This window comes from Thunnus maccoyii, chromosome 13 (assembly GCF_910596095.1).
Source record: "Thunnus maccoyii chromosome 13, fThuMac1.1, whole genome shotgun sequence".
Classification (NCBI taxonomy): Eukaryota; Metazoa; Chordata; class Actinopteri; order Scombriformes; family Scombridae; genus Thunnus; species Thunnus maccoyii.
In genome coordinates this window covers 855,001-875,000 of record NC_056545.1, presented here as the reverse complement: position 1 = coordinate 875,000, position 20,000 = coordinate 855,001, and the positions used below count along the sequence as shown (strand labels likewise).

Below are 20,000 nucleotides of genomic sequence, written 5' to 3'. Positions count from 1 at the left end.
ATCTCTCGATTATTTAATCGATTTATTGATTAGTCGTTTGGTCTATAAAACGTCAGGAAAACGGTGAAAAAATGTGATTCAGTGTTTCTCAAAGGATGGGGATTCATTTTGAACATGATCGGAGCTGCAACTATTGATTATTTTTATTACTGATTAATCAGTTCATAAGTTTCTCTCTTCATCGATTAGTCGTTTGATCAATAAAATGGTGAAAAATGTCGATCACTGCTTCCTGAAGCCGATGATGCAACATCACATGTCACATGATGATCTGCAGTTTACTGTAAAGAAACCAGAAAAAATGACTCAAAACGATTAATTGATTAGTTATTGATTAATTGAACAGCTGCTAAGTCATTGATTAGTTGCAGCTGTAGTCAGAACCACTGATCCGCTTCCTGTCCGCTGCAGGTTCTGGATTACTGGGTGTTCGGTCGGATCTTCTGTGACATCTGGGCGGCGGTGGACGTGCTGTGCTGCACGGCGTCCATCATGTCTCTGTGCGTCATCTCCATCGACCGCTACATCGGCGTCCGCTACCCGCTGCAGTACCCCATGATCGTCACCGAGAAGCGGGCGCTGCTCGCCATGCTGGGCGTCTGGATCCTCGCCATCGTCATCTCCATCGGCCCGCTGCTGGGCTGGAAGCCGCCGCCATCACAGGTACCAGAAACTACCCAGCATGCACCACAGAACCCGACAATCCTTAAAACCCACCCTTTAATGAGGATCAGTTAAAACCAGATCCTGAAGGTCATCAGATTCATTACAGGTATTGATCTGTTAATAATAATGATAATAAACACAGATAAGCTGCTCCATCAATAACTGCTTTCATACATTTAATTGATCCAGTATCAATTAAGGAGAAATTTGTTTTATTGAATATTGTTTGTTAGGATCATAGAAACTAATCAAACTGATTGATTAGAAGAGTGAAATGGTGGTTAGAGCTGCAACTATTGATGAATCTGTTAATAAGTTTCTCTCCTCATTGATTAGTCGTTTGATCAATAAAATGGTGAAAAATGTCGATCGGTGTTTTCCTGAAGCCGATGATGCAACATCACATCTTCAGTTTACTGTCATAAAGAAACCAGAAAATATTCACATTAACAAGCTGAACCAGAGAATTTTAACAATTAATCAATTGTCAAAATAGTTATTGATTAATTTATAGTAGTTGTCAACTAATCAACTAAATGTTGCAGCTGAGAGTTCGAGACTTAAATAGACAAAAGACGTCGTCATCAGTTTGACAACACGCAGCATTTAGAGGAAAACGCTGCTGTTGTTGTTGTTGCTGTTCTTCTTGTTGTTGTTGTTGTTGCTGTTCTTCTTCTTGTTGTTGTTGCTGTTCTTCTTGTTGTTGTTGTTGCTGTTCTTGTTGTTGTTGTTGTTGTTGCTGTTCTTGTTGTTGTTGTTGTTGTTGTCGTGTTTTCCGTCTGATCACGTGACTGAACTAAACACAGTGAACTGGTCGCTCTGCAGGACGACACGGTGTGTCTGATCACCCAGGAGCCTTTCTACGCCCTCTTCTCCTCGCTGGGCTCCTTCTACATCCCGCTGGCCGTCATCCTCGCCATGTACTGCCGCGTCTACATCGTAGCCAAACGCACCACCAAGAACCTGGAGGCCGGCATGATGAAGGAGCGCCAGGAGGACTCCAACGAGCTCACCCTGAGGATCCACTGCAGGAACCAGCAGATCCACGATCTATGCTCCGCCCCCAAGGCCGGAGGGGGCGGGGCCTCGGCCGGACGCAGCACGCTCACCGTCAAACTGCTCAAGTTCTCCCGAGAGAAGAAAGCTGCCAAGACGCTGGGCGTGGTGGTCGGCATGTTCATCCTCTGCTGGCTGCCTTTCTTCCTGGCTCTGCCTATCAGTACGTGATCAGCTTCTATCTATAAACTACACATCTAATCAATACTATTGATCGTCTTTTATCTGTTAAACATCCACAAAGTAGCAAAACATCAATATTTACTAAAGACCAACAAGTCGTCATTCAGAAAACCAGCAAATATGTATGTTTGAGAGGCTGAAACAAGTGATTTGTTCTTGTATTTTTGCTTTAAAATGTACTTTAAAGCATCTATAACACACATTTATATAATAACACATATTTCTCTGCTCCTCAGACTGATCTATACAGTGAGTAATGTGTTGGTTGTGGCTCGTAGTGACTCTGCAGCTCCTCTCGGCTTTACGGAGCTTTATAGAGAGTTTCAGCTCATTGTTTATCGTTTTCAGAGAGAAAAAGCTGTAAAAAGCCGCTGAACACTACCTGCTCACAGTTAGCTGTAGACTAGCTGGTGAACATAGTGGAGCATTTAGCAGCTAAAGAGCCAGATATTTCCCTCAGGAGTTGATAGAGAACAAAAACAGAACTAAAAGAGAGTGAATATTGGACTCACATTCACCAGGTGGACAGAAACACGACTCCACATGAATGATAATGTTGCTCCGTAACTGCTGGATGTGGAAATAAGCAACTGTTTGCTAACATGTTAGCCACAACTACTTTATAAGCTGATAATATAAAAAAAATGCTTCTTACAGACTATTCTGCTGAAAACAAGTGAACAAAAAACATCATGTCAAGTTGCTTGAACCAGACTGAAACTATAAAGGATCAAGAACAGAACCCTGAGGAACGCCACAAGTAATTATTGACATTATCAATGTGATGATAATGTTGCTCCGTAACTGCTGGATGTGGAAATAAGCAACTGTTTGCTAACAAGTTCAACATATCAACTTAAAAGCTGATGATGAATCAGAGTTAATGTTCACTTCTTGTATCTGATGGAAACTAAACATCAGTTAATGAAGGTTTAAAGATTTTCCACCATAAAAGAAGAAAATATTCACATTTCAGAATCTAATTTGATTCATCACTTAATTGTTTCAGCTCTAAAATAGACTGCACTGATAAATATGTCGATTAACTGATAACATCTGTGGCTTCATCATGAAACTCAACCAAATTTGTCTAAAACCCTTGAGACATTTTGTTCCATTTGTTCTTAAATAATTTAAACTCCCACATAGCTTCAAAGCTTCAGCTCTGCTATTCACTCATTTCACCTGTTAAGACAATAAATTCAGCAGCATCACATCTGGTTCTGTTCTGCTTCAGGCTCCAAAATCAGCACATTTATCATCTAAACGTCAGACGGTCTCCTCTGCTGCCTCTGTGAACCAGTCCAACAGCAGATAAAACCACAGAGCAGCAACACAACACAAGAAACACCAACACACCAACCCAAAATAAAAGCTTTTAAGCTCTCTGTAAGCCGTGTTAGCTGTGTTAGCCGTGTTAGCTGTATTAGCCATGTTAGCTCTGTTAGCTGTGTTAGCCGTGTTAGCTCTTGTAGCCGTGTTAGCTCTGTTAGCGCTGTTAGCTGTTAGCTCTGTTAGCGCAGGGCAACAAGGTGATAAACCCTTAAAAACTTTACGTCCAGATTCATCACAATAAGAGTTAATCGATGACTCTTCAGAAACTGCACATGGAGAACTAGGATCCCTTTGTTCTCTTCGTGGTTTTAATGTTTGGCCTGAACCACGATGCTTCATCAGCAGCCAATCAGCAGCCAGCGTTTCCAGGACAGACCCCAGACGTGTCTGTAGTTGTGTCAGCGTTCTCAGTGCAGAGAAACAGGGCAGGAAGGTAAACACTCTTGTTATTTCTTTATTTTCTGTGATGGATTTCCCACAACATGGACGGTGGAGCGATGCCAGACATTCCCTCCGGCTGATATCACAGATTACAGCTGAGTCTGCTTGGATTAGTCCGGTCTGACAGGAAGCTGTTTGTGTTCGGCAGCACTGAACGGATTGTGTCAAAGCCGATGAGTCACAGAGCAGAACTCACGGAGATCTTTGCTCCTTTGAAGGATCCTCACAAATCCTCTTCCTGACACAGTCTGACAGAGGTCTGATGATGATGAGGATGATGACTTTGACAACAGCACTTAGTGTAGGATATGATATATAAACACCACTGAGGCACTAAACTGGTCTTTATTAGGCCTTTTCAATCAAGTTTACATCTTCATTTAAAGTGAAGAACTAAACTCAGGAACTAAAGTGAAGAACCAGACTGAAACTAAACACAGGAAATACGTTCGGAGACGAAACTCGAAGCCAAACTTAACAACTAAATTTATGTTCTGAACAAAACTCAGAAAACACATTTAGGGTCAAAATTTCCAAACAGGGACAAAGTTTAGAGACTGAACTCTGGTATTAAAGACACATAACTGGAGGATACTGAGCTGCAGCTGCCGATTATTTTCATTATTGATTAATCTGTTACTTTCTCAATCAATTGATTAGTTGTTTGGTGCATAAAATGTCAGAAAATGGTGAAAAATGTTTTCCTTCTTCAGTTTACTGTCACAGAGACTAAAGAAACCAGAAAATATTCACATTTAAGGAGCTGGAATCAGAGAATTTAGACTTTTTTTGTCTTAAAAAATGATTTAAAACGATAAATTGATTATCAAAATAGTTGGTGAGGCTCCTTGTAGGATGTTTGAGTCAACAACAGACTGAAACTCTGTGGTTGAGAAGTTCAGAGTCAACAGTCAAACCTCTAAAAAGTTGCTTTAATAACAGATTTAAAGCATAAGACTCTCTGAGCTGAGGTTTTAGCCATCGCTGAGTTCTCTACCCACAATGCCTCTGGCTACGGGTGACCTTTAGACCACGGCGGCTTTCATAAGAGACGAGTAAACTTTAATATCGGCCGTCTGATGCTCAGAGAAACAGAGTTCTGATCAGAGGATTTAACTCTGCCGAGGTTCAAACCAGGTTTATTTTTACTGATCCGAGTCTGTTTTTACCAAACGTCTCCGAGGAGGAAATCTGCTCCAACTGGGCCAAAAACCTCCAAAGACTCTTCATATTTAGTAAAAGTATTTCATCAGTGTGAGTGTGAGGAGTTTATTTATGACTTTATATGTGAGAGATATTACAGAGGTGGAAATAACTGAACACATTTACTCAAGTACTTTAATGAAGTACAGTTTAGAGGTACTTGTACTTTACTTGAGTATTTCCATGTGATGCTACTTTCTACATTTCAGAGGGAAATATTGTACTTTCTACTCCACTACATTTATTTGACAGCTTTAGTTACTTTTCAGATGAAGATTTGACACAATGGATAATATAACAAGCTTTTAAAATACAACATAGAGACTCAAATATTCACTTTAAACACACAATATGTAGTTTCAGCTGCTAGGCGTCTCAATCAAAACAATAACAACAGACGGAGCGTGATGACGGTGTGAAGTAGCAAGGGATCATGGGAGTTGTTGTCTTCGTTGTTAAATAACCAGCTTCACCGGGATAGGATTACTCCAGTGTTCATCGTCCGGTACGGGCTGTTAGCCGAGCTGCTGCTAACACTTGTTCGGTTTATTTCTCTTATAACTTTAGATCCAGATGTTCAGTCGGTTTCTCCCGGGAGCCGAATTATCCGCAGAGGTCTCCTCCTCTCCAGAAACAAACGTACACGCAGATTAAAATCGTTAAAATACTAATTAAAGCTGTTTCACCTAAAAAATCAATGTTTCTCCGACGATGTTTGGTGACCACCGGACTTCCTGGAGGGGCTGTTAGCCGAGCTGCTGCTAACGTTTGTCCAGTTTATTTCTCTGATAACTTAAGATCCAGACGTCCAATGACTAAAATCCTTCTTCCGGCTAAAAGATATAGTTAAAAACCACCTAAATTTATCATGAAAATGTAGTTTAAAACTGAATAAAAGTCCATTTATAACAGTTTGTGTGGAACAACCACAACGCCGATGTATTATCTTGTATGTGTGTAAGTTACTCTTTGGTAGACGCCATTGTAGCGGACAAACACAGCGCCGCCGTATGCATCTGGTGCGTGTTTACTCTTTGGTAGAGGAGGTATGACGCCATCGACAGGCGACCAAATGAAACGGTCCGTTACTTTGATTAAATTACCGATTTCTCTGGGTTTGAACATTGTTGGAAACATTTGGGATAATGTAAGTACACAACTCAACAACATATATAACATAGGTCTAGTTGTTTTTTCATTTTAATGTGGAATAATTACATATTATAGCTTTAAGAAGATGGAACAAGTCCAAACATTTAATATTTGACTCTGAGACTCTTTATAGATACAGTTTAATGGGTTTGATCTCCTGTAGCGCCACCATCGGGACTGCAGCGGCGGCTGCAGCTGGATGTTATCTGACTTCTCTACAGTTTCATTAGAGTCTCAGTGATGCGGCGTTTGCTTTATGCTGAGTCATGATCTGCACTGCGTCCTCAGTAAATCAGCAGCCCAGGAGGACTCAGGACCTCCATCCTGTTAAACAACACTGCTAATTTCATCCTGCATGCACGCAGGAACCACACAGGCACACGTCTTCATCTTCATCCGTCACGATGCAGACACTCGGCAGAAAGCTTGAAGCTCACAGTGACTTTTATGCTTTTAAAGGAAATGAAAGGTTCAACATTCTTACAGTCACTGTTTCAACATGTAAATTAGGGAGGATTATGTCATAACCGTCAGATCGGCCTCGTTGAACCAGTCAGTTTAACGACCATATCTACAACAAACAGTGACGAAGCAGGTTAATTAGCTCTGATTTGCTGAAGCTCAGAGAGCTGCAGAGCAAACACAGACGTGTTGATTAAATGTTAAATTGAAAAGGGCTTTCAGGAACGGTATGTTTGTGTTTTCAACAGATGTCGTCCCCATTAGCAACCGTGACGCGTCTGACTGAGTGTCTCCAGTTAACAGGGTTAAAGCTGTGAATATACACAGTTAGTTTAGTTTGGTTGTGTTTACTGACGGGAAGGGAATGACTCAAACTCTCAGTTATCAGTGTGCTGATATTTATAGATGCATGCAGGCTGCAGGTGGAAGCAGCTCGACTCTCATATAAAACTGTAATGTATGTTTCTCCCTGTTTGGACGTCAGCTATATGGTGAAGACGTAGTTATAATCTACTAAACTTTACTTTTCAGTGGTATTTAACTGCTCTTTACTGAGCTGTGAGCGGTTCTGTTATCAGAGACTTTGGAAAAACAGAAAGTATTTAAATCAACCAGCCTCTGCGCCCTGAAATCCTTCACGTCCATAAATCTCCATTAAATCCTCGTGTTTCAGGCGCCGCTGAACACCCAGCTGATCTCTCTCTCTCAGCTCTGCAACTGTATCATGTGTTTCAATTGAGCTTAAATGAAGGTTTTCTTCTGATTAAAATACAAGAAATCGTGTAGTTTTGATGAGTCAACTCATTCCTCCTGCTTTAATCATCTTATTTTTCATAAAAGGCTGAAGAACAGACGAGTGTGATTACTGTCAGTGTAAATATTTATGGTGCGTCAATGGTGCCAGTAAACAGTGTTAACACAGAGAGAGAGAGAGAGAGTCAACAGGACGGATTACAGTCCAAAGTGGCAACAAGGCAGTTTAATTGTTGTTGTTTATTTGTGTGTGTTGTTTGCTAACGTTCTGGTGCTAACAGGTTACTAATTACTGTTATGCTAACGGAGGTTTCGAGCTGAAACTAGTTATAAGCTTTCTAAAAATTAATTATTAATCAAATTAGAGTCATTGTCTTAATCATAAGGAAACCAAAAATAACATCTTGTATAATATTATTTACCATGAAGGTTAAATATTGCAGTTGTTCCAAGTGTTTAAATGCTAAAACTTGTTTTTTGGAGATCTATACCGTCTATCACACTGATCACATGACGTCTCCTTCATTCAGTAGCTCGTCGTGGCACTGTTCACCTTCCATACGTGCGTTCGGCAAAACACATAAATCAGCTGCTGGATTCGTCTCCACCGATGCAGGAAACACAAACCTTCAGAGTCCTGAACTGAGCTGACAGGAATCACGGAGCGCCGACATTCCAGAAAATCTTGTTGCAAATCCGTCGGATCTTAAACTCTGACTGTGACAGAAATAAAGCTCCTCTTGACCTGGAAAAGTTTCTCAAACTATGTGTGTTGTTGGAAAAATCAGCCGTGGTAAAAAAATAATTTAGTGTGTAGTTTAAACCCTTTAAATGTCACCATGGAAGTTACCTTTATCACTTCTATAGTAATATACTTGACTGACATGCAAACAAACAAATAAATTTATATTTGGTCACTAAACTGATACAAACTCTATTTATGGGTTTCTGACGTTAGATACAAACACCACAGATGAAACAGTGACGCTTCAGAAAAGCACATGTGAGTTTTCACATGGACAGAAACAGAATGGTGATACATTTACACGAGGAAAACCCAGAACTATTTCATTTAGCGGACGCTTGTTTCCATGGTGACGTACATCTGAGAGTTGATACGAGCAGCAGGGAAAAAAGAAATGAAAACACCATTAAACTGATACTAAAATAGCAAACTGATACTGAAATAGCTTCATCCTGTTTGGAACGGAGAATCTCCAAACTTGGTGTTTGTTTTTGTTTTTTTTTTTTGAACAGGACAGTGATGCATCATGGGCAGGTGTCACATGTTTTTCCCGTGGCGGACGTCAGCTTTAACAGTAAAATTCTTCAAATATAGTCAGAGCGCAGCCTGAGGCGGCAGGATGGCCTTACAAGTCCATGTTCAGGGAGAAATAATCCACCTTGATGCTCAGGAGAAACGTTATCTGAAGAACATCAAAACCTGATCCTCCAAAATCCTCCAAAAATCCCCCAAAAATCCTCAGAAATCCTGCCGACATACTGCAGATCACCTGCCTCATCCGCAGGTCAAGAGAGGAGTTTGTATCTCTGCAGATGTTTACGGTCCATCTGTCTTTGTTTTTTTCTCACTTACACTAATTGTAATTTAACCTCGTTATCGTCCTTTCAGCGGTGACATCAGAGACAGACGAGACGTTTCCAACAGTTTAACAGTTTCCAAACTGCTGTGATGTTCAGACATGTAGCATCACGACTGTACAATATTATTAATCTAATTATTATTATTATCAGTCTTTATTTAATCAGGAAATCTCATTTAGATCAAGATCTCTTCCTGAATATTATAAAACAATAAAAACAAGCAGAATAAACGTCTATAAACTGTGTTGATCAATAATATCAGCAACATGATCCCAGTCAGTGATGATGATGATGATGATGATGATGTTATATAACAGGTAAACGTTGCCCTCTGGTGGTGAAAAGTTCAACCTGCAGCTGATTTGCTTCTGCACAACATCCAACATTCAGTCACAATGATGCAGAAACGTCCCTGCTGATCAGTTCCTGACTCATCAATCAGTCTGTCCATTGATCAGCTGGTAAAACTCTTCCTGTCGGTTCGTTTTCAAAACCAGCCGCTCAACTTTTCTATACTTTAAATACCAAATTCACACGATCCTTCTCAAAATGTGCCTCTTTATGAATGTTTATGTTCTGGTTTTATTTAAAAGCATAAAGTTAAAGTAACATTAGCATGAAAACAATAAAGCAACGTTAGCATGAAAACAATAAAGTAACATTAGTGTTAAAACAATAAAGCAACATTAACGTGAAAACAATAAAGCAACGTTAGCGTGAAAACAAAATAAAGCAACATTAACGTGAAAACAATAACGCAACGTTAGCGTGAAAACAAAATAAAGCAATGTTAGCGTGAAAACTATAAAGTAACGTTAGCATGAAAACAATAAGGCAACGTTAGCGTGAAAACAGTAAAGCGATGTTAGCGTGAAAACAATAAAGAGTCGTTAGCGTGAAAACAAAATAAAGCAATGTTAGCGTGAAAACTATAAAGTAACGTTAGCGTGAAAACAATAAGGCAACGTTAGCGTGAAAACAGTAAAGCGATGTTAGCGTGAAAACAGTAAAGCAACGTTAGCGTGAAAACAGTAAAGCAACGTTAGCGTGAAAACAATAAAGCAACATTAGCGTGAAAACAGTAAAGCAACGTTAGCGTGAAAACAATAAAGCAACGTTAGCGTGAAAACAAGAAAGCAACATTAACGTGAAAACAGTAAAGCAACGTTAGTGTGAAAACAATAAAGCAACGTTAGCGTGAAAACAGTAAAGCAACGTTAGCGTGAAAACAATAAAGCAACGTTCGCGTGAAAACAATACAGTAACGTTAGCGTGAAAACAGTAAAGCAACGTTAGCGTGAAAACAGTAAAGCAACGTTAGCGTGAAAACAGTAAAGCAACGTTAGCGTGAAAACAGTAAAGCAACGTTAGCGTGAAAACTATAAAGCAACGTTAGCGTGAAAACAATAAAGCAACGTTAACGTGAAAACAAAGCAACGTTAGCGTGAAAACAATAAAGCAACGTTAACGTGAAAACAATAACGCAACATTAATGTGAAAACAATAAAGCAACGTTAGCATGAAAACAGTAAAGCAACGTTAGCGTGAAAACAATAAAGCAACGTTAGCGTGAAAACAATAAAGCAACATTAACGTGAAAACAATAACGCAACATTAATGTGAAAACAATAAAGCAACGTTAGCATGAAAACAGTAAAGCAACGTTAGCGTGAAAACAATAAAGCAACATTAACGTGAAAACAATAACGCAACATTAGCGTGAAAACAAAATAAAGCAACGTTAGCGTGAAAACTATAAAGTAACGTTAGTGTTAAAACAATAAAGCAACGTTAGCGTGAAAACTATAAAGTAACGTTAGCGTGAAAACAATAAGGCAACGTTAGCGTGAAAACAGTAAAGCGATGTTAACGTGAAAACAATAAAGAGTCGTTAGCGTGAAAACAGTAAAGCAACGTTAGCGTGAAAACAATACAGTACCGTTAGCATGAAAACAGTAAAGCAGCGTTAGCGTGGAAACAGTAAAGCAACGTTAGCGTTAAAACAGTAAAGCAACGTTAGCGTGAAAACAATATAGTAACGTTAGCATTAAAACAGTAAAGCAACGTTAGCGTGAAAACAATATAGTAACGTTAGTGTGAAAACAGTAAAGCAACGTTAGCGTGAAAACAGTAACGCAACGTTAAAAATTACGATTATTCAGTGTAGAAGAAGAACTGATTTGATGTTTGGAGGCAGTTTGTTGACGTGTTGACAGTCGTTTTGTTTGTTTGTAACTCATAAACAGTAACAGGCTCCACCCAGTGGCACAAACAGGTACTACAGCAGATCTACACCGACGTCTCTGTGTCGTCTTTTTAATATATTTTAATTGATTAAGTTATTAATACCAATTAACAGATTAATCACTGACATCCCTTATCTGTTTGTTTGTTTGTTTGTTTGTTTGTGTGTTAAGGCTCGTTCAACAGCAGCCTGCAGCCTCCTGAAACCTTCTTTAAAGTCATTTTCTGGCTGGGATACTTCAACAGCTGCCTGAACCCCATCATCTACCCCTGCTACAGCCGAGAGTTCAAACAGGTAACTGCTCAGCATCAGGAGTCCAATCAGTCCTGGCATATTGATTATTTATCTGATCGGATAGAAGATAGATATGTTGAAGTGAGACGTATCTGACGTTAAAATATCAGCTGCACATTTTTCAGAAGCCTCTTGTTCCAAATACTGAAGGTCCTGATTCAAATCCGTGAAGCTGATCAGTTGATTGATCCGATGATTGATGATGAAGGTGTTGTGTGTCTTCAGGCCTTCATCAGGATCCTGCGCTGCCGTTGGAAGAGGAAGCGTCAGGGCTGGCAGGCGTACTACAACTACCGCTGCCAGCAGGGCTCCAACAACTCGTCCTTCCTGAACGGCAGCCAGCAGACGCTGTCCTCCATCAGCCCCAGCCCGCGCTGCGTCACCTCCAGACTCCGCCCCCCGCCCCGGTCCTCCGACGCCGGCCGCGACCTCCTCCCCGGGTCGGCCGCGAGAGGACGGCTCAACCCGGTGTCCCCGCTCGCTAAGGATACTGGGGCGGTGTTGGGCGTCGGTACGGGGCGAGGGGCGGTGATGAACGGGCAGAGTGTGGACAGAGAGGAGGCGGAGAGGACGCCGGCGTCTAAACTGTGACGTTTAGCGAGATAAAAACACTGACTGACGCACCTGCTGCCTCGCCGCCACGACTCAGCGGGGATCAGCTCGCTCTCCTGTGGATTAAAAACACTTGGAGGGACACACAGGTACACGCTGACATCAGCAGACGCTGCTCAGGTGTGATGACATCATCTGTCAGGCGGTTATGATGTCAGCGTCACTGTTCCGGCCTCCTCCTCAGCCTTAATGACACAGCTACGAAACATGGCGGCGCTCCTGCCGGGACCAGCGGACGACTTCAGAGAAACATCACGTCACCACATTTTAACATCTTCAAGCCTCCAGCTCAGGTGTTCACCAGCTGATGATTCCTACCGTACCTGTCCACCGCACCTAACGATGCTTTTACCTTTACCACACATGTGCAGCTGTATGACACATGTCTGACACATGTATGACTCATGTATGACACATGTATGACACATGTATGACTCATGTATGACACATGTATGACACATGTCTGACTCATGTATGACACATGTCTGACTCATGTCTGACTCATGTATGACACATGTTTGACTCATGTATGACACATGTATGACACATGTCTGACTCATGTATGACACATGTCTGACTCATGTATGACTCATGTATGACACGTCTGACACATGTCTGACACATGTATGACACATGTCTGACACATGTATGACACATGTTTGACACATGTATGACACATGTATGACACATGTTTGACACATGTATGACACATGTTTGACACATGTATGACACATGTATGACATGTCTGACACATGTATGACACATGTCTGACACATGTATGACACATGTATGACACATGTATGACACATGTCTGACACATGTATGACACATGTATGACACATGTATGACACATGTATGACACATGTCTGACTCATGTATGACATGTCTGACACATGTATGACACATGTATGACACATGTTTGACACATGTATGACACATGTATGACACATGTTTGACACATGTATGACACGTCTGACACATGTATGACATGTCTGACACATGTATGACACATGTATGACACATGTCTGACACATGTATGACACATGTTTGACACATGTCTGACACATGTTTGACACATGTATGACACATGTTTGACACATGTTTGACACATGTCTGACACATGTTTGACACATGTATGACACATGTATGACACATGTATGACACATGTATGACACATGTTTGACACATGTATGACACATGTTTGACACATGTATGACACATGTTTGACACATGTTTGACACATGTCTGACACATGTATGACACATGTATGACACATGTCTGACACATGTATGACACATGTATGACACATGTTTGACACATGTCTGACACATGTTTGACACATGTATGACACATGTATGACACATGTATGACACATGTATGACACATGTCTGACTCATGTATGACACATGTCTGACACATGTATGACACATGTATGACACATGTATGACACATGTCTGACACATGTATGACACATGTATGACACATGTATGACATGTCTGACACATGTATGACACATGTATGACACATGTCTGACACATGTATGACACATGTATGACACATGTATGACATGTCTGACACATGTATGACACATGTATGACACATGTCTGACACATGTATGACATGTCTGACACATGTATGACACATGTATGACATGTCTGACACATGTATGACACATGTATGACACATGTATGACATGTCTGACACATGTATGACACATGTATGACACATGTCTGACACATGTATGACATGTCTGACACATGTATGACACATGTATGACACATGTATGACATGTCTGACACATGTATGACACATGTATGACACATGTATGACATGTCTGACACATGTATGACATGTCTGACACATGTATGACACATGTATGACACATGTATGACACATGTATGACACATGTATGACATGTCTGACACATGTATGACATGTATGACACATGTATGACACATGTCTGACACATGTATGACAGATTAGAGCTGATGACAGTTTTACGTCGTTCGTCCACCAGAAAACGCTGATGTTGATTTTTGTCTTTGTTTATCTTGTTTATGTTTAAAACTTTATCATATTTTTTATCAGCCGGGCTGCACAACAGATAAACAAACTTAATAATACTGAAGTTTAAAGTTTAACTGAAATGAGACAAACTAGAGTTCTTTAAAGTGAGTAAATCATAAAAACAACTGAAGTATTTCTAACACGAACGTCTGTTTTCTTTATTTATTATGTTAAAGTGCTTCAGGAAATAAAGCTGAAAAATTTTAAAAAAATTAAACTAAAGATGAATTGAAAGAAAAAAAAATCAACAGGAAACTCAACTGAATGATGTTTATTTTAAAAACCAAATGTAGAATTATCTTAAAAGTTATTTTGTTATTCATTTATTTAATGACATGTTTTTATTTCTTTATGTATTTATTTACTGTTGTGTTTAATAAAATTGAGCCAAAATAAATTCCTGAACTTGAATTAAAATAGTTACCGGGAAACTAAAAATCTAAAAGTGAATCTAATTTTAAAAGAAGTTAAATTATCTTGAAAGTTAAAGGTTCACTATGCAGGATTTGTTGGAGTCGGCTCCTGTTCACACCCGATATTAACATTAATACATTAATAATTAACGACCACTCGTCACTTCCTTGCTCTGTATGCAAATAAACACGTTTTTAACCAGCGGGGTCCATGTATCCAAAACTGTTCCACTTGTTTGATAATGAATCAGAGAAATTAAATGTTACGTTCTGAAGCACAAATAAACACACCAACACCCCCCCCGCCCACCCCCCCCGCAGGGAGCTGCTGAAGAGCTACATCCTGTGACAGCTGAGTCCCCACCTCACACCCTGCGCTGTGATTGGCTGGCGGCGACACACCCGCTGCCCAAAACAATAATGAAAAACAGGCAGAGAGGTGAGAGGGATCACTGTCGCTGGAGTCTATTCGTTGTTTTGTTTTAGGTAAATCCTGCATAGTGTGTCTTTAATTAAAGACAAGACTCTCCTGGAATCAACTCCTACAATTAAAATTAAGTTCAACAATTAAAAGTTTTTAACGTAAAAGTGTCTTAAAAGTAAATTATGAATGTAATTTTGTTGTGCATGTCAGTTTTCTTTCTTTATTCCACTAAAAATGCTTTAAAGAAGTTTTTAAAATTCTAATTAATTAAAATAAGTTTAAAATATTCAGTCGTGAGGAAACGAGCCTGTAAAAAGTATCCAAGTAAACTTAATTTAAAAAGAATTAAATATAAAGTTAACCCAAGAGTTAATTATAGACATGACTTCACATTTATTTATTGTTGTGCTAATTTTACTTTTTCTTTATTATTCAAATGTTCTTAAAATAAAATAATTGAAATAAATCTGAAAAAACATTAAAATATTCAAACTGAAAAGAATCTAATTAAACCTGATCTGACAAATTGTTGAAGGATCTTTCAAGTGAATTATAAACATTGTTTTGTTACAGATTTATTTATTTTGATGTGCCATCTGTATGTTGGTGGTAAAAGCTGCTTGTTAGCGAGTTTGAATCTTCTGTCACACCGACAGAAGAAGTGTGAACACTGTTTGACGTTTAAAAACACAGAAACCTGCGGCGGCGGCGGCGGCGGCGGCGGCGGCGGCGCTTCACTGGTGGATGTATTTACTGTTCTGTTGACGACGCTCAGCTGACCGCAGGATGGATCGTTAGCTGAAAACACGTGATGTTGGCGCTAGGCTAACAGTTTCCCTCTGCTTCCTGTCTTTTATGCTAAGCTAGGCTAACCACTGAGACTCTGCACGAGTTCACTACACGTCAGAGTTCCTTTTTAATGATGAAATAAATGGGTTTGAAGTGTTGTAATTACATATGATAATTTAAGTAAATTAATTAAATAAGATTCACAACTTGTGTTGGTCGATACTGGTGAATGTTACAGTCACAGGAAGCTTTTATACTTGTTTCTGCACCTTGTTGACACGAAGAGAAATGTCGAGTATTTATCACTATTTCCTCCTTGTTTGTTTGCTTAAAAAAAAATGACTGAGCCTTTTTCAAAAATGATGTTTGTGTCGTTCTCTCATTTGCTTCCATTTAATAAACACATAAAGATTTCAGACAGTAGAAGAAGAACAGGCTGCTTCAGTTTTAAGGATCCTCGTTAAACACATTTTTAAAAACACTTTGATGGTTCACGGGGGACGTTAATGTGCTATCTGCACTCTGATTGGTTTCCAAGTATTAATACTGATATTATAGCACAGTTAGATCCAGACCAGAGAGCAGCTGCTCCGCTGAAGGTGAACAAATGTACAAACAAACAAACAAACAAACAAACAAACAGTGAGTCTGATGAAGATGCTGCTTGAAACCTAGGTGCAATAAATAATAAGCTGACCCTGCAGTGTCCAAGCTTCAAATAACAGACACCTTCATGTCCTCTAAATATTAATAATCTTAAAATATATCAAATCTTATCATGTTTAAATTAGGTTTTCCTGATCAGGTGGATTTCAGACAGAAGCTTCTCAACTTATTTTTCATTTTGATAAGTTTTTTTTATGATATTTGGGTGCAGACATGTTTTAATTTCAGACATAAAAACTGACAGATGTGAACTGATGATACAGTTCATAACAAAATTCAAGACAATTAAAAAAAACATTGAAAAATGTCAGTGTTTCAGATGTTTCTGCTGCAGCTAACTCAGTTAGCATCGGCAGCGTTAGCATCGGCAGCGTTAGCATCGGCAGCGGTAGCATCGGCAGCGTTAGCATCGGCAGCGTTAGCATCAGCAGCTAGCAGCCTGAATATTGTACATCACATATTACATGTTCGCCATCACAGTAAGTTAAAGGCAGAATGAGCAGAAACACTCTGTTCTCTGCCTGTATTTTATTATTTTGTTGTGTCCGGGATGTTTCTGGGCGTCAACCTTTGGGCAGCGGGTGTGTCACCTCCAGCCAATCACAGCGCAGGTGTGAGGGCGGGACTCTATAACACCGAGCGACGTCTCTTCTGGTGTTTATAAACCACAACCTACTAACTACAGATTCTGTCTTTTAGTCACTAATAATAACAATAACTATTGCTAACGGCCGTGCTAACCGTGCATGCTAGCTAGCTGACTAGCACGTTAGCTAAAGGTAAAAATCTGACTGTTGTTGTTTGTATCAGAATCGTTCACAGAGCAGCGAGGTCACATGGTGAAGAGGTGGAACCTGATTGGTCCTCTCTACGTACGGCGCACTGATTGGTTCTCTGCAGACGGAACCTCATGGAACCAAGTTAGAGACTGGCCAATAATGCAGAAAACAGAAAACAAACACACAGAATGTTAATAATGTGTCAAAGATTAGTTTCATGTGAATAATAAAATGTCATCTGTCAAATATTTACATTGATGGACAAACAGCGGCGCCTCCGTGTGGCTGCAAATATATCACATCTGCCCTGAAGAGTCACCACAGACAACCAGGAGACGTAGTGAAGAGCGACAATTATACGAACTGCTCCTTTTTAGTTTGGTTTGTCTTCATTCACAGAAGAACGGACAGACTCGCTGCTGAACGTCTGAATGTGATCAAATCGTGTTTCTCTGGACGATTAACACTTTTCCTCTTTCTGCTTGTTGCTCAGTTACTGTTGAATAATGTCGTTAAACTTTTAATGTTGTGATATATTTTTTAATATTGTAAATACATCTCGCTCTATGTGAGTTCTAATCAAGCAACAGCTGATTTTAGTGACTGTAAACTTTAGTTTGCTCATTAATACCAATAAACTGGCATCATATTTACAACAGTTTTCTTTAAATCAAAGAAATTTGTCCGTAGATGTCAGTTGTCTTTTGTTGTTTGATGATCATCTTAGTGTGTGTTTGTTTTAAAGGTAAATCAGGTGAGTGTCTGATGACTTCAGAGTGTCTGATGACTTCAGAGTGTCTGATGACCTCAGAGTGTCTGATGACTTCAGAGTGTCTGATGACTTCAGAGTGTCTGATGACGTCAGAGTGTCTGATGACTTCAGAGTGTCTGATGACTTCAGAGTGTCTGATGACGTCAGAGTGTCTGATGACTTCAGAGTGTCTGATGACCTCAGAGTGTCTGATGACTTCAGAGTGTCTGATGACCTCAGAGTGTCTGATGACCTCATAGTGTCTGATGACTTCAGAGTGTCTGATGACTTCAGAGTGCTCTCTATCATGTGTGTGTTTTATTAAAATGTATTTATTCATCTTTTTAAAATGAGTCATGTTTATGTTATTAAATCTAACGTCTCTGGTTTTTACACATTGATCTGATCTATAAATAGAGTATCCTCACATTACATTATATTCTTTATAATCAATAATCTTAATTCAAGTATGGAGGATCAACACTGACTCAATTAATTATAAATAAAAAAAATATACTAAAAATATACTAAATAAAAGAGCTGAAAGCTGAATTTATGCAAATAATTAATTTGTTGATTTATTTATTTCTGTTTTTCCAATGAAGCACTTGTTTTAAAAAGTTTTATATAAATAAAATATATATTATTTCTATTCACCTACTTTTATTTAATCTTTAATGACGTTGCTTCACTGTAAATTAAAGATATCAGTGAAGTAAATACGTTTAATTAAAGATATGATTAAACATTTTTCATGAGAGGAAACGATGCTCGTCTCTGTGTTCGAGGACAAAGCATCATATTATAACTCTGTGATTTAATAATTCATGCATGAAAGGGTCGACGTGTCCCTCGTCTGTAGGTTAACGATGACCCGTCACAGGCTGTTAGTATGACTTTTATCTGACCCTTATATACTTTACTGATTTTGGGTGTTGGACATGTGACATAAACATTCCAGAGTCTGCATGTCACCTCAGGTAATATGGTATAGCCCTTCTGAGGGGCCTTTTAAATACAAACAACGGGTCCAGGGTCAAGCTTGGAGCCGTTCCGGATGTGTTATGTTACGACACATGATATGTTGTGAGGCAGCTGTCAATCACTTGACGGATGGCTCCTAATTGAATTAGTGCCCATGGAAAACATATGTTATTCATGTGATAAGATACAGATGTGTAACCCTGTATAAGCTATGCACCGACAGGGGTACGGTGCCCAGACCATCTTTGTACATGGAATGGACCCGACGGCCATCGTCTAACAAATGTCTTCATCACACATCCTTCCTTTCAGAGACAGAATCTCACTTCTTATTATACTGTGACAAATATAAAATAAATCATATATATCCTGAGTTTATGCCCGATCTTCAGAAACTGTCCTGTCTATGTGCAGTAAAAGCTGCAAAATATATTTATAAGTCAAACAAGCTCTGTCCATCTGTAAAAATGCCTTTTATTATATTATATTTAATATTATTGTTTATATTTATATATTATTGTATTAATCACCTGTTAATGTTTATAATTTTCTTTACCGCTTTGGCAACGTAGGTTTCTGATCTGTCAATAAAGCTTATTTGAATGTGATGATGCAGGACAGAGACTCTACTGTGGTATTTACACTCTTCAGTTTTAGAGAGAAATAAGAGGAATAAATCTTCATAGCTGGAATATAACAACACTTTCCTTTTATATTATTGCATCACATTTATATTTTTATATGGTCGTTTTATGGAGTTTTATCTCATTGTGTTGTTATTAAAGTTTCAATTATTTGCATTTATATATATTTTGCACTTTTATCTTTTTTTTCACATTCAGTCTTTGTTCTTTAACTTTATTTATTTTACTTTGCACTTTTATTTATGGGCACAGTGCTTTAATCTGAAAATCACTTTGTGCTTTAAAAGTATTATATAAATAAAATTATTATTATTAATTATCATCAGAAAGTGGTGGAAAAAATTGACTTTATGAAAAATAAAATATATTTCACTTTAATGTTTTCACAAAATAAATATTAAATACGTGATGAAAGTGACTCTTCTGTTATTTTGGATCATTTATTGTTAACAGAAATCAATCAGCTGAAAACTTTT

General features: G+C 38.9%; 1 protein-coding gene across 4 annotated transcripts in view; it reads left to right on the top strand.

Annotated features, from left to right (window-relative positions):
* The window catches only part of LOC121910579 (alpha-1A adrenergic receptor-like), a 17,765-nt gene extending 5,336 nt beyond the window's left edge, over positions 1 to 12,429 (top strand). For 2 of the 4 annotated variants that reach the window (XM_042431823.1, XM_042431824.1), the window contains exons 3-6: positions 412 to 663; positions 1,492 to 1,885; positions 11,274 to 11,395; positions 11,621 to 12,429. In XM_042431823.1, the coding sequence (XP_042287757.1) occupies positions 412 to 663; positions 1,492 to 1,885; positions 11,274 to 11,395; positions 11,621 to 11,986 (1,134 nt within the window). In that variant the 3' untranslated portion in view covers positions 11,987 to 12,429. Of the gene's footprint in view, positions 1 to 411; positions 664 to 1,491; positions 1,886 to 2,562; positions 3,227 to 11,273; positions 11,396 to 11,620 lie in introns of those variants that run through there. The other 2 variants (XM_042431825.1, XM_042431826.1) reach the window with 2 other exon arrangements.
* The last annotated feature ends 7,571 nt before the right edge of the window (positions 12,430 to 20,000 follow it).